At 39.1% G+C, this 13679-nt stretch overlaps 2 protein-coding genes across 7 annotated transcripts in view; one reads left to right on the top strand and one right to left on the bottom strand.

The window, feature by feature from the left end:
- The window catches only part of LOC133536816 (dehydrogenase/reductase SDR family member 11-like), a 66991-nt gene that overhangs the window by 44721 nt on the left and 8591 nt on the right, over window positions 1–13679 (bottom strand). For 5 of the 6 annotated variants that reach the window (XR_009802555.1, XR_009802553.1, XR_009802554.1 and 2 more), the window contains exons 8-11: window positions 12146–12203; window positions 12003–12058; window positions 9206–9329; window positions 6958–7156 (exon numbers count right to left, since the gene is read on the bottom strand). The gene's annotated coding sequence lies outside the window, so the exon portion shown is untranslated. The remainder of the gene's footprint in view (window positions 1–6957; window positions 7157–9205; window positions 9330–12002; window positions 12059–12145; window positions 12204–13679) is intronic. The other variant, XR_009802556.1, reaches the window with a different exon arrangement.
- proca1 (protein interacting with cyclin A1) lies at window positions 2358–7316 on the top strand. Its single transcript, XM_061877383.1, has 4 exons — window positions 2358–3016; window positions 4952–5084; window positions 5874–6008; window positions 6089–7316. The coding sequence occupies exons 1-4, from the start codon at window positions 2512–2514 to the stop codon at window positions 7200–7202; spliced, it is 1887 nt and encodes a 628-aa protein (XP_061733367.1). The 5' UTR covers window positions 2358–2511; the 3' UTR covers window positions 7203–7316.

The raw sequence follows: 13679 nt of genomic DNA, 5'->3' as shown, positions 1-13679 counted from the left end.
ATTGACATGTATTAACACCCAGATGAGGTGGCGACTTATCCAGGGTGTACATCGCCTTCCGCCCGATTTTAGCTGGGATAGGCACCAGCGCCCCTCGCGACGCCAAAGGGAATAAGCGGTAGAAAAAGAATGGATGGATAGTCACCTTTACGCTGGTAAAGTTGGGTCTGAATGCTGCCAGAAGCTAAGCCAATCAGTGAACACGATACTGAACAGTGCACTCTGATTAGTTTGGGCTCATCCACTGGCCAATACTACTGCAGTATTGATATTTGTAGTTCATTTCGCTATTCTTATACTAGAAAATTCTAAATTTAGGCCCAAATTAATTAGGATGTTAAAATGTTAAAAAAAAGATTTTTTTTTTTTAAATCATTGACATTCCGGAATTTGTATTGTAAGTTACAAACTTGCAAATTTTTCTGACATAAATATTATCACATTATTATAACCAGTAATTTGTTTGAAATAAAAAAAAAAAAATCGACAAACCAGACTGGAAAGAAGGAGGAAATCTCTGTGGACTTGGAGAGGAGAGGGAACCTCGGGAGAAGAGGATTCTCTTTTTGAGCGGTAACACAATGCCTCCCCTCCCCCCCCCTCTATGCCTTTGTCTCCTCTTGTCCGTTTTGCATGCCACAAACATTCGCTGACAGCAAGGTAAAGAGGATTTTAAAATATATTTTTTTATTGTAGCAACATGGTTGTTAACGTTTTTGAGAGCTCCAAATGGACTTTTGTGTGAGTGCGCGTGTTGACAGTGGAGCTTGCCTTTGTTGTGGAGTTTCAATAAAGAAATATTGTTGATCTATGATACAATTCCATCCATCCATTTTCTACCGCTTATTCCCTTTCGGGGTCGCGGGGGCGCTGGCGCCTATCTCAGCTACAATCGGGCGGAAGGCGGGGTACACCCTGGACAAGTCGCCACCTCATCGCAGGGCCAACACAGATAGACAGACAACATTCACACTCACATTCACACAATTGTTTTATGTATATGTATGTATATATATATATATATATATATATATATATATTATATATTATATATATATATGTTAGGGGTGTGGGAAAAAATCGATTCGAATACGAATCGCGATCCTCATGTTGTGCGATTCAGAATCGATTCTCATTTTTTTTTAAATCGATTTTTTTTTTTTTTTAATCAATCCAAACTAATACACAGCAATACCATAACAATGCAATCCAATTCCAAAACCAAGCCTAACCCAGCAACACTTAGAACTGCAATAAACAGAGCAATTGAGAGGAGACACAAACACGACACAGAACAAACCAAAAGTAGTGAAACAAAAATGAATATTATCAGCAACAGTATCAATATTAGTTATAATTTCAGCATAGCAGTGATTAAAAATCCCTGCCACACACACACACACACAAACACACACACACACACACGTTATAGAGTCTTAAAGTGTTTTTGTTTTTTACTAATATACAAACTTGTGTCGAGGCTAGAACCAATTATTCAGGTTTACATTGATTCTTATGGGTAACTCTGCTAACAACTTTTACATTTTTGACCCGTGGTCAAGAACCAATTAAGTCCGTAATGCAAGGTTCCAATTTGTATTTAAAGACGTGCTCTATTTTTCCTCTTTTTTGAAAATTGTGCGGTATTTTATTGCAAGGAAATAAAAGCAGCACCACGATTCTTACAAAAAAATGCCTATTCTGTAAAAAAGATGCAGTAGGAGTCCATTTCTGTCCATCAAGCGATAAAAGACAATAAAAGAGCAAATGTTTGGACACCAAGGTGTGGGTTTGCACTTATTAAAGTCAATCTTAGACTTTTGGGAGACGTGCCAACCACTTTGGAAGAAAGTAGGGAAAATTAACGCAAGCTTAAGAAATTAGAGTTAATTCTTGGATTTTTACTTTGAATAAATCTCATTCAAAAATGTCAACGAGGGCAACAATCAGAGTATTTTTGACCCTCAACGTGCAAATAATTTAACATATCTGCACATAAAAACTAAAAAGTTACTTTCTAAAGATCCACTGAGTTTCCCTTAAGTCTTGCTGTGTGCTCACTAACCCACTGAGTGTTCTTGATTGACAGCACCCTCCTCTCTCCACATTCCATACACTTAAAGACTGCCCCCCCCCCATTTGTTTTGTGATGTAGGTCATCACCAATTCATTTTTTTTTTTGGGCTGGCACCAATAGCCCATGCCTGTTGCCATGGCGAGTAGAGCCATGAAGCAAGAACATCCTCCATGAGTGTTCCCAAAGTAAATCTCCGCTTTCCAGGCATGTCAGCGAGGGGGTGGTGCTCGGGGGAGGTAACTTGCGGTCATGTGTGCACTGAGAAGGTTTATTAGTCTTCATGTTCACATGTGAGGACTCCTCCTTGTGATTGCTCGTTAAAGTGGGAGGTCCACCTGGTCCAGAGTCCTAAAATAGCCCCAGAGGAGCTGTCTCCGGTATGCTTGGTGCTGAATGCTGACCCCACCTCCACCCGTCCGCTGCCTCCTTTGGCCATGTGGTCGGTCTTCTTCGTCTTTCTGTCCTACCTGGACAGAGACCTGGTCTGGGGAGACCTCCTTCAGAGCTCTGGCGTGGACACGGAGAAGCAGAGCAAGGCGCTGTTCTCCATCATCAACGGCACGCTGTGCGCCAAAATGGCCACCGCGCCGGACGACAGGTTCCTCGTCTATCAGGTGACGGATGGGGGGAAGGTGGTCCGCTCCGTGGTGAGTGTCGCCGGTGGGGGGATGGTGGACTGCTCCGTGACGGTGGACAGCGTGGAGGTGGAGAGGTTTGTGTCTGAGTGCCGGCTGCGGGCGGAGAGACAGGAGAGCTGGGTGATGAGTCTTGATGCGTCTTTTACGCACATGGATGAGGCAGAGATGAGATGTGCGCGTTTCCAAGGGGAGGACATCAGGTGTCCATCTCAGGTGCTGAAGAGATCCAGGAGAGGCTTCACCTATCCTGGGACCCTCTGGTGTGGCGCTGGCAACATGGCTGACCGTTACGAGCAGCTGGGTAAAGACATCTTCACTTACTGCTTAACACAAGGCTGTCCAAAATGCTTGTTTTTGTTTTTCCCCAATGTTATTTCCCCTTAACAAACTATAAAAAGATGTCTGCAGTGGACCTTTATTACTTCATGGTTTTAATTTCTCTTGTCAGATTGAAACATTTCAGTAAAATAATTATGCAAAAAAAAAAAAAAAGTCAATTGCAGAGGACGTCGGTTCTACAGAGGCTTTAACACAGAGGTGTCTAACTCATTTAAGATCGGGGGCCACATGGAGAAAAATCTATTCCAAAGTGGGCCGGACTGGTAAAATCACAGCAGGACAACTTCAGATTGTTTTCTTTGTTTAGAAATAGAACAAGCACATGCTGAAAATGCACAAATCATAATGGTTTTTTATTTACACTTACATTTTGTGGTTAATAGTATTCTACCGTTATTTGTCCTTATTTATTCTTTCTGAATACATTATGTGATAATGTTCATTGTTGTGGTTAATAGTATTCTACCTTTATTTGTCCTTATTTATTCTTTTTGAATACATTATGTGATAATGTTCCTCAGTCAACTCATTGATGTTAATATTCAATCTATCAAGATAAAAAATGATATAAAAATCCAATTACAGGATCTTATTTATATAGTTTGCTCATTTTCCTAGACTGGTGCACTAACATCATGTGGTTTATTTTTTTTTATATTAGCAAAATCTACAAAGATACAAAGAATTGCTATTGCGACATTTAGTGGACACATTTAGAACAGCAGTTTCCTTTATTCAAAAATTTTGGACGACATTTTTATACTTAGCAAACTCATCCCGCAGGCCAGATAAAACCTTTGAAATTCCTGGTTTAACACCTTTAATGTACAAAATGCACCAAAGTGACCGTTTGGACACAGCTGGTTTAGGGATACTAAAAAATTAGCATGTGTGGTAAGCTTATATTTAAATTAACTGCATTGATAATGCATTATCATTTCTTTCAATGCTTCTGAAAGCATATTTCTTAAATATGCTTGAATATAATTGTCATCTATGAATTTTCACATTCACTGCTTTACCCAAAAAAAACCCCCCCCCAAAAAAAACCAAAAGTAATAAAAACTTTATTATTTTGTGTAATTTTTTTTGAGCAGTAAAATATATATTTGCTAGGAGGTTTTTTTTTTTTAGAATGAGTGAAAATAAAAAAATGTATCGTTGTATAAAGATTTTTTTCAATGCTTTTATGGTAAGTGGTGTGCAGTCCAAAAAGGAGTCATATGGATCTTGCGTGAGAGGAGGAGTAAGGAGTTAATCATTTTGCAATTCAGTCTGCTGAAAATGATGGAAAGCGCCACTCTGTGTAGCAACATATGCTGTTGTCTAAATTGAAATTGCTACAAATTACATTTAGGTTTTCAAAAAACTACTACCGTCTGGCGGCTAAAGTGGATAGTGCACACCCCAAATTTGTCACGTTTCAATGGCAGAGTGAAGAGGAAAACCTGAAATGTATTGTCTGAAATATATTTGATTTTAAATATGCAGTCATTTATAGAAGTTTGTAACTTAACTGTTGTGATTTTTTTTAGCATATTCTGCATATATTTTGCCTAAGTTAAGCATTTTCAAGCACATAAATGGATAAATGGACAAAAATATCAAAATATATAAGATGACACCAAACTAATCACAGCATGCTGTTCAGTATCGCGGCCACTGATTAGCTCAGTGTCCAGTCCTGCTTTTACGAGTGTAAAAGTTATTAAGTGAGTGTTATTTAACATTGAGACGTATTTTGGAGGTTTTTCATGCTCTAGCTATAGAAATATCAGATTTATATTTAAGAAATCCTTCTTTGTGGAAATCAATTTACCATGGTCATGTTGGGAACCAATTAGCTGCGATAAATGAGGGTTTACTCTATAGCATTCCTTTCTCATTGGTCTTTTAGGGAGGTTTAAGGAAACCGACAGCTGCTGCCGCACACACGACCACTGTGCCCACGTCATCCACGCGTTCTCCTCCAAATATGGATACACTAATTTCAAATGGTACTCCATTTCGCACTGTGACTGTGACGAGGCGTGAGTACACACACAATCACACAACATCATCATTTGTTTCACATGCATGCTGTAGTTTGCAATAATGTAACATTTTGCTTCAGCACACAAAGGAGTTTCCAATATTTTTGTCAGTGTTATCATCACTTATGTGCCAAAAAAGTATTTTACCCACCTAATTGACAAAAAGTTAAAAAATAAGATGAAAATATTACTATTTATATGAATTTATTTTATTGTTAGTGGTGTTTATCTGTGACAGGGATACTATTACAACATTTAGAAAAAAACAATCACATTAAAAAGGTATGAAAGTATCCATACTTATTGAATACATATACATCTTTTTTTAACATTTTTATTTCTAAGTCAATTCAGATCTTATTTTACATTTTTTCAAGCAGGATATGATTTGATTTGTATTAACAAAAATAATTTCTTGCATATACTGTAAGTACAATGCAATTTCTGTTAGTCACAAATATGTATTCACTATGTACGTATTATCATATAATATATTACGATGTACAGTTTGATTTGAAGGGGAGTTAGTTTTACTTGAGCGAGGCACGAAATTGGACTTTTTGTTGAATAAATGGTACAAAAATCATAGAACTTATCGACCAATTAGAATTGCCCTGCTTAGTTCCACGTTACCAGATGTACTAAGCAGTGTTACAGTGCAGACATCCACAATATCTGCATGACACTGCATGAAAACGAACTACGTGAAGCACTACACTAGCAAACGGCTCATCTTTGAAACCGCGCCTGTCACACACGGTTGCTGAATGCGAGCATGCCCTGCAGGTTGAGAGGCTGCCTGCGTCAAGTCAACGACACGTCGTCCAGGGTGATGGGCCAGGCGTTCTTCAACGTCATCGGCGTGCCGTGCTTTGAGCTGGTCTACGAGGAGCAGTGCGCCGAGCACCACTGGTACGGCTTGTAAGTATCTTCGCCTCTAAATAGCTTTCCTCCTGCACATGCTGAGCCGCTTTGAGTCCAACATGTCGGATTGACCGTAGATGCAAGCGATACGAGAGGGCCCCCAACGCCGTGCTGAAGGAGGCTGTCCCATACGACTACGGCGGCATCGCCGTCATTGACGTACTGACTAGGGCTCCGCCCATAACAAAAGGTACACCGGATACTAACGTCGTAACCGTCGCTGAGGACTTCATCAAGGTGCTCGCCACCGTCTCTACCTCGCAAAGCTCCAGCACTGAAAAACAGTCTGAGTCTCAGGAGAAGAAGAAAAAGAAGAAGAAGAAGAAGCAGAAGAAGAAGAAGAAAAAGGGAAAAGGTCAGAAAAGAAAGCAGAAAGTTGAAGAAGCACTGTTGAGTAACTTCATCAGCGAGTCGGACAAATGCGACCCAATGGCGGCGCAAAAACCGTCCGAGGGTCTAAACCAACCTTCTAATGAGGTCTTGGGGGACCAAGAAGTGGTGAAGACTACCTTGTCTCCTTTCAGACCAGCAGGACAAACAAGTCGCCCCTCAGTGAAAAACGGGCTGTCAAGGACTGGCCGCAAGAAAGATAAGTTCCCTCAATTTGCGCAAAGTACAACCACCATTGCAATCCCCACATCACAACAACAAAGCCCGCATATCCGACCCACTAAAGTCAAAAGAAACCGATCAAAAGACGGAGGAAACATTGTGTCCCACCAAACGGTCATCACCGAGCTCTCTCCAAGCATGGACTTGTTTACAGCTGGGGCTCCGACTTTTAGCGTGCCCACAAGACAAAGGTTACGGGAAAAAGGACGGAGAAACAAAAGGATGAAAGCCGCGTCCCCTCTTTTTCGGGACACTCCCGAAGATGTGCGGAATCTCACACTGACAACAAGACACATGAGCGGAGGAGCTAAGCGTATAAGGTGGTCTCACGTACCTCAAGCCATGATGAGGAACACAACCAAGCCACAGAAGAAAGCGATGCCGACCGCCGTCTCACTCGCAGAATTCCCACCTTTGACCTCCACACCCGCGCCAACTCCAGTCCAAACCTCCAGGCTGCGTTCGCCCACCTCGTTTGCCATCTTGATGAGCCCCATGCAGCGCTCCATTGAGAGAGTCAGAGAGCAATTTGCCTGGAAGAAGAGGAGGAAAGCGGCTCTGACCATCAAACCACATTAAAACCTCATAGTCAATCACCTTTATAGGTTTAAATCTCATAAAACATTTTTGATTGTTGTGTAATGCGAACGTATGTACATTATGCATGCCTTCAATAAAACTAAAAGTGTGGCGCATCAGTTAACTTTTTTCAAATTTTTTATTTTGGACAAATTTAATGGCAGATTTTATGTATATTCATCAGAAATTCACTGTTGTCATAAATTGACATGAAAATGATAAAAAAAAAAACCTGGCCTGACTTTGAAAATAAGAATGACAATATTTTTTTAATAATTTGTACATAATTTGTACATGGATTAAAGCTAGGCTTCACGGTGGCAGAGGTGTTAGTGCGTCTGCCTCACAATACGAAGTTCCTGCAGTCCTGGGTTCAAATCCAGGCTCGGGAACTTTCTGTGTGGAGTTTGCATGTTCTCCCTGTGAATGCGTGGGTTCCCTCCGGGTACTCCGGCTTCCTCCCACTTCCAAAGATATGCACCTGGGGATAGGTTGATTGGCAACACTAAATTGGCCCTAGTGTGTGAATGTGAGTGTGAGTGTTGTCTGTCTATCTGTGTTAGCCCTGCGATGAGGTGGCGACTTGTCCAGGGTGTACCCCGCCTTCCGCCCGATTGTAGCTGAGATAGGCGCCAGCGCCCCCCGCGACCCCAAAAGGGAATAAGCGGTAGAAAATGGATGGATGGATGGATTAAAGCTCAAATTTAAAGTTATTTGTAGGGACTAGAAAACATAAAATAAATATAGAAATCATAATACAAAGTCAAATAATAGAAATAAAAATCGATATTTATACTAAATAGAATAAAAGTTATAATTTCTAATCTTTTTTTGTCCTTACAGTAAATCTTTGCTGTATTTTGGCCATCATGTTTGTTGTGTTACTACTCTATTATGATTTTTCCTAAGAGGGTTTTTTTCATGTTAAATGAAAATATTTCAATGCTTAATTCTTTCACAGGTGTGCGATGCACTGGCCCTCATTAGACAATACCCCAAAGCCAAATAGGGCATAAAAATCTCTCTATCCACTTAAGCCCCAAACAAAAATAATACATATGTAATGTCTAACTCGTAATTTAACCCTTTGAAGGCATTTTGATCAAATGATGGCATAATTTTATAATATCAATTTGCATAACATGTATTTTTTTTATTTATTTTTATTGATTTAAACCTTAACTTATTACATTATTTGATCAAAAGGGATCTGAAAGGGTAAAAAAAACAACAACAAAAAAACACATTACATATTTAAAATGTTTGTTCAGGACTGATGTTCATTGAGAAATTTGAACAAAAAGAGTCAAACAAATATGTATCCAAAATCTTTGTATAACCTTCAAATATATGACTTGTCAAGTTTTTCTTTGAAGAATTAAAATTGTTAAATTGAATAACTAATTATTCAATAAAGACCAATCACATCTAAAATCCTGATTAAATCTCCCCCTAAAAAAAATATACTTTTATTGAAAATGTAAAAAAATTGATAATATCCTCTTTAAAATTGTAAATTAAAATCTGAATTGACTTGAAAATAAGAATCAAGTTTAAAAATATCTTAATTAATTTAATAATTAGGGAGGAAGTCTAATCTAATATGCCAAATCAGTTTAAAAAAAAAAATATATATATATATATATATAAAACTTTATGCTAAGCCAGGCTAACCAACTGCTGATAAATGGATGTTTGTGGTGTGCAGCATTGGTAACATTCTTCAATAATTGCATTAGTATATTCCGTAGTAGGCTGTTTGTGCACACTTCTGGTCATAGTGAATTACTCATTAGAGTACCAAATGTTCTCCAAAGTCTCCCCAGAATTAGAAGTCTTAACCTCATTTATTTCTAGTATTTGCACGCACCAAAAAAAGCACTGAGTTTCATGAACTGGGCTCTTTTGTTCTAGCTGGACTCCGACCTAAGGTGCTTGCTAACCCCACCTCAGGACAGGGTCACATTCTCCAAACAGATTAGCTTGTTACTTTCTCCACTCACCAACGAGAGTCGTAACATCCTGCCAAGACGCCCAAATCCAGGCCAGTCAGCTGACTCTCACATGCTTGCTACACATGCTCACACCCCCAAAAAGGTTGCATTTGCCCAATCGGGCGATCCTCACCTGTGCACACAAAGACAAAACAGTTTGAGTTCATCTGCAAGCTCCTCACCTTTTAGTATGTCATTAGAATTTAGTTGAAAATTATATAAAAATATCTTCATAAGTATGTTATTCTTGTGTCACTCGCAAGCACCGTGTTAAAAAAAGAAGGTGTAATCTCAACAGCAACGTGAAACAATTACACGATAGCTGGATAGATGCCCACTGTGCTGAGTGAAGTCGGCAACTGAGCTTTTTCCATTAAGAACCTCCACAATGCACATTATTGTACTATATACGAGCGTAACACAACATCACGCTCTGTAGCACCCTATTAGCGCAGGACGTCAATAACCTATTCTACTCACCCGCACGGGAAGATCGCTTATTGATCGAGCCAGGAGGCTTTAAATTGGCTTTGATGGCACTGATGGATGAAGTAACATTAATAAAGAACACAAGAATGCATCCAATGGTTGGTGTTTTTTGTTTATTTTTATCTCAACTGTAAGATCCACAGAGCACATTTTGTTTACTTAATTGAGGTAAATACTGTTTAAAAACTATTACAAAAATACATTTCTTATTAAGGATTTTGCAACATGACTGCAAATTGTTAGTTGCTTTGCCTGGACTGATTTTGTGTGTGGCAGCGGGGATTGACATGCCTGAACGCCAGACAAATTCTTAGAACTGACGGGCAATTATCATTCAATATACAGTCCAGGCCAAAAGTTTGGACACACTTTCTCATTCAATGCCTTTTCTTTATTTCCATGACTATTTACATTGTAGATAGTCACCGAAGGTATCAAAACTATGAATGAACACATGTGGAGTTATGTACTTAACAAAAAAAGGTGAAATAACTGAAAACACGTTTTATATTCTAGTTTCTTCAAAATAGCCACCCTTTGCTCTGATTACTGTTTTGCACACTCTTGGCATTCTCTCGATGAGCTTCAAGAGGTAGTCACCTACCTGTCTTCTCTACTTCACAGGTGTACCTGAAGCTCATTGAGAGAATGCCAGGAGTGTGCAAAACAGTAATCAGAGCAGAGGGTGGCTATTTTGAAGAAACTAGAATATAAAACATCCCTTCAGTTATTTTACCTTTTTTTGTTAAGTACATAACTCCACATGTGTTCATACATAGTTTTGATGCATTCAGTGACAATCTACAATGTAAATAGTCCAGAAAATAAGGAACAACACATTGAATGAGGAGAAGGTGTGTCCAAACTTTTGGCCTGTACTGTAATTAGTAATTGTGAAATAATATTTATGTTCTCTTAAACCACCAATGGTCACATAAGTGGTGTTCTTGTTATCATTTTTAGTTTGACAAATGTAAACGAGAGCAAATTGCAAACAAAAAAGTTAGCTTCATTGACACCTAGTGGACATTTAGGGTCATTACGAAGGAGCATGGAAGGACTGGTAGGGCATTTTTTCAAATCCTAGATATGCCAGTTCATACTGTCCTGATATGTCCATTCTTCCATCCATTTTCTACCGCTTGTCCCTTTCGGGGACACGGGGGGTGATGGAGCCTATCTCAGCTGCATTCGGGCGGAAGGTGTCGTACACCCTGGACAAGTTGCTACCTCCTCACAGGTCCAACACAGAAAGACCACATTCACACACTCGGTACAATTTAGTGTTGCCAATCAACCTGTGCATGTTTTTGGAGGTGGGAGGAAGCCAGAGTACTCTGAGGGAGACCACGCAGTCACGGGGAGAACATGCAAACTCCACACAGAAAGATCCTGAGCACGGGATTGAACTCAGGACCTATGTATTGTGAGGCCGACGCACTAACCCCCCCACGACCGTGCTACCGTGTACTGATATAAATTAAACACAATTATTTGGCCTATACTTAAGTTAATATTTGACTGATTTCATTTGGCACCCATGTATAGAAATGCATTTTTTAATCAATATCATGCAAAAGGTGGAGACAATTTTGAGGAAAACACTCTTTGTAATTAGTACTTGTGAAAAATAGACAAACAAAAACATGTTGTGTATGTGGTGGTTTGTGCAGCCCTTTGAGACACTAGTGATTTAGGGCTATATAAGTAAACATTGATTGATTGATTGTGTTATTTTAATATTGTTTTTGGTTTTAAAAATGTAACTTTGAGCATAATTTGTTATATATCTTATATATTATATCAGTATATGTTATACACTGTATACAATATGTAAATATTATATATGTTATATTTTATTTTGTTACTATGGTAATTTTTTAGTCTACTTTATATATTTTGTTCTCACCCTCGTTTTGTGCCCTTGTGTGCATTATCCTTTCCATTCTCTGTAACTGAGCTGTAGACCAATTTCCTTTATGGATCATTAAAATGTGGTCTTTTTAAACAGCCACATTAACGATTAGCAGAAAGGGAGGCTAGCAGTCAGTGACATCTAGTGGACAATTAGGGTCCTCACAGTGCAGCGTGGTGAAACTAGAACTTTGATATGCATTAATACAATAATCTGGCCTACAGTTCATTGTTAGCTGACTTTATTTGGCATCCATATTAAGAAATACATATGTTTTATATCAATATCATTCAAAAGGTGGAGACAATTGTGCAGCATTCTAAAAAAGATCATCTTAATTTATAAAACTAACAAAAACCTATGTATATTTTAAAAAATTGGGGATCAATCCACACTAAATACCTTTTTCCAACCTTTGCTCTATATATATCGCATCTTAGTTTGTTGCCCACTTGAACCTACAAGAACCAGATTGAAAAAGCAATCATTTGTCAATGAAATGTAACCTGAATATGTCGGCATGGTCATTAGAGTGTAGCTCATACCTTATTGGAGGAATGATGGAGCGTTCCATTCTGTTACAGGAAAGTGGAAAAAAGCCTACTTTGAGAGTAAACAAAAAAAACAAAGTGTATAGTAAGCATGAGTACAAGATACACGCATATTTTTTAATTTTATACGAAAACAGTAAATAATCTGTTCAAATAAAGGCCTCCTTTCAAAACAAACATTTAAATAAATGCCTGCAATCCCTGCAGCTAGGTACATGAACACCTGTAGAGAGTATACTTACTGTACCACAAACACACATCGGTACATTTGGGATTTAGATGTCGAAAAAGGCTTACAATGCTGACTACAACAAAAAATCATAAAACTTGCACTATTGGAAGATCCCTTTATGGCCATTGACCAATTAAAGTCTAGGAACTTATGACACAAAAAGCTGCAATTCTCTTATCAGTAAAAACAAGACAAAGTCTAGCGAAAGACAGTCTTGTCAACAATGAGGCCTCATTAAGACATATTTAATAAAGTTTTGCAATGTGATATTTCCTGTACAGCATCAGTTGAGGAAAGTCCATCCATCCATCCATTTTCTACCGCTTATTCCCTTTCAGGGTCGCGGGGGGCGCTGGCGCCTATCTCAGCTACAATCGGGCGGAAGCCGGGGTACACCCTGGACAAGTCTCCACCTCATCGCAGGGCCAACACAGCTAGACAGACAACATTCACACTCATATTCACACACTAGGGACCATTTTAGTGTTGCCAATCAACCTATTCCCAGGTGCATGTCTTTGGAAGTGGGAGGAAGCCGGAGTACCCGGAGGGAACCCACGCTTTCACGGGGAGAACATGCAAACTCCACACAGAAAGATCCCGAGCCTGGATTTGAACCCATGACTGCAGGACCTTCGTATTGTGAGGCAGACGCACTAACCCCTCTTCCACCGTGAAGCCCCAGTTGAGGAAAGTGCTTTATCTAAATCAAAGCTTGATGGGAGTTTTTATTAAAACTGGTTGAAACCTCACAGAGGGAACAATAACTATTCAATCCAATCCACTTTATTTATATAGCACATTTAAACAACAAAATGTTTCGAAAGTGCTACACAATATATTAAAAACAAGATTTAAATACTATCCTTGGCTCCACCAATGACTGAATAAAAACAAAATAATAAATATAAAAATAGATATGATTAAAAATGTTAAAACGTAAAACCAATTGAAATAATAAATAGAAAAAAACATTTTAAAAACACAGAGGACCACACAACTCACGTAGTGTTAAAAGCCAGATAAAAAAAAGTGGGTCTTAAGACGAGACTTAAAACACTCCACTGTGGGAGCAGTTCGAACATGGAGGGGCAGGGTGTTCCAGAGCTTAGGGCCGACCACAAAGAAGGCCCTGTCTCCCCTGGTTTTACGTCTCGTCTTGGGAACCACGAGATGGAGCTGGCTCTCGGATCTCAGAGCGCACGCAGGACTGTAAATTTGGATGAGATCCAAAATATGAGGTGCCAGTCAATGCAAAGTTTTAAAACCAAAACCAATTCTAAAATGAACAGGGAG

Source organism: Nerophis ophidion, linkage group LG18 (genome assembly GCF_033978795.1).
Source record: "Nerophis ophidion isolate RoL-2023_Sa linkage group LG18, RoL_Noph_v1.0, whole genome shotgun sequence".
Lineage (NCBI taxonomy): Eukaryota > Metazoa > Chordata > Actinopteri > Syngnathiformes > Syngnathidae > Nerophis > Nerophis ophidion.
The sequence above is the reverse complement of the archived record's forward strand: the minus strand, read 5'-3'. Positions and strand labels throughout refer to the sequence as shown.

Bases quoted from the DNA above. Each gene is read 5' to 3' on its own strand.
- proca1 (XM_061877383.1), top strand. From the start codon at position 2,512: ATGTGGTCGGTCTTCTTCGTCTTTCTGTCCTACCTGGACAGAGACCTG. The intron at 5,085-5,873 runs GTGAGTACACAC...CATGCCCTGCAG, and splicing joins CACTGTGACTGTGACGAGGC to GTTGAGAGGCTGCCTGCGTC. The intron at 6,009-6,088 runs GTAAGTATCTTC...GATTGACCGTAG, and splicing joins GAGCACCACTGGTACGGCTT to ATGCAAGCGATACGAGAGGG.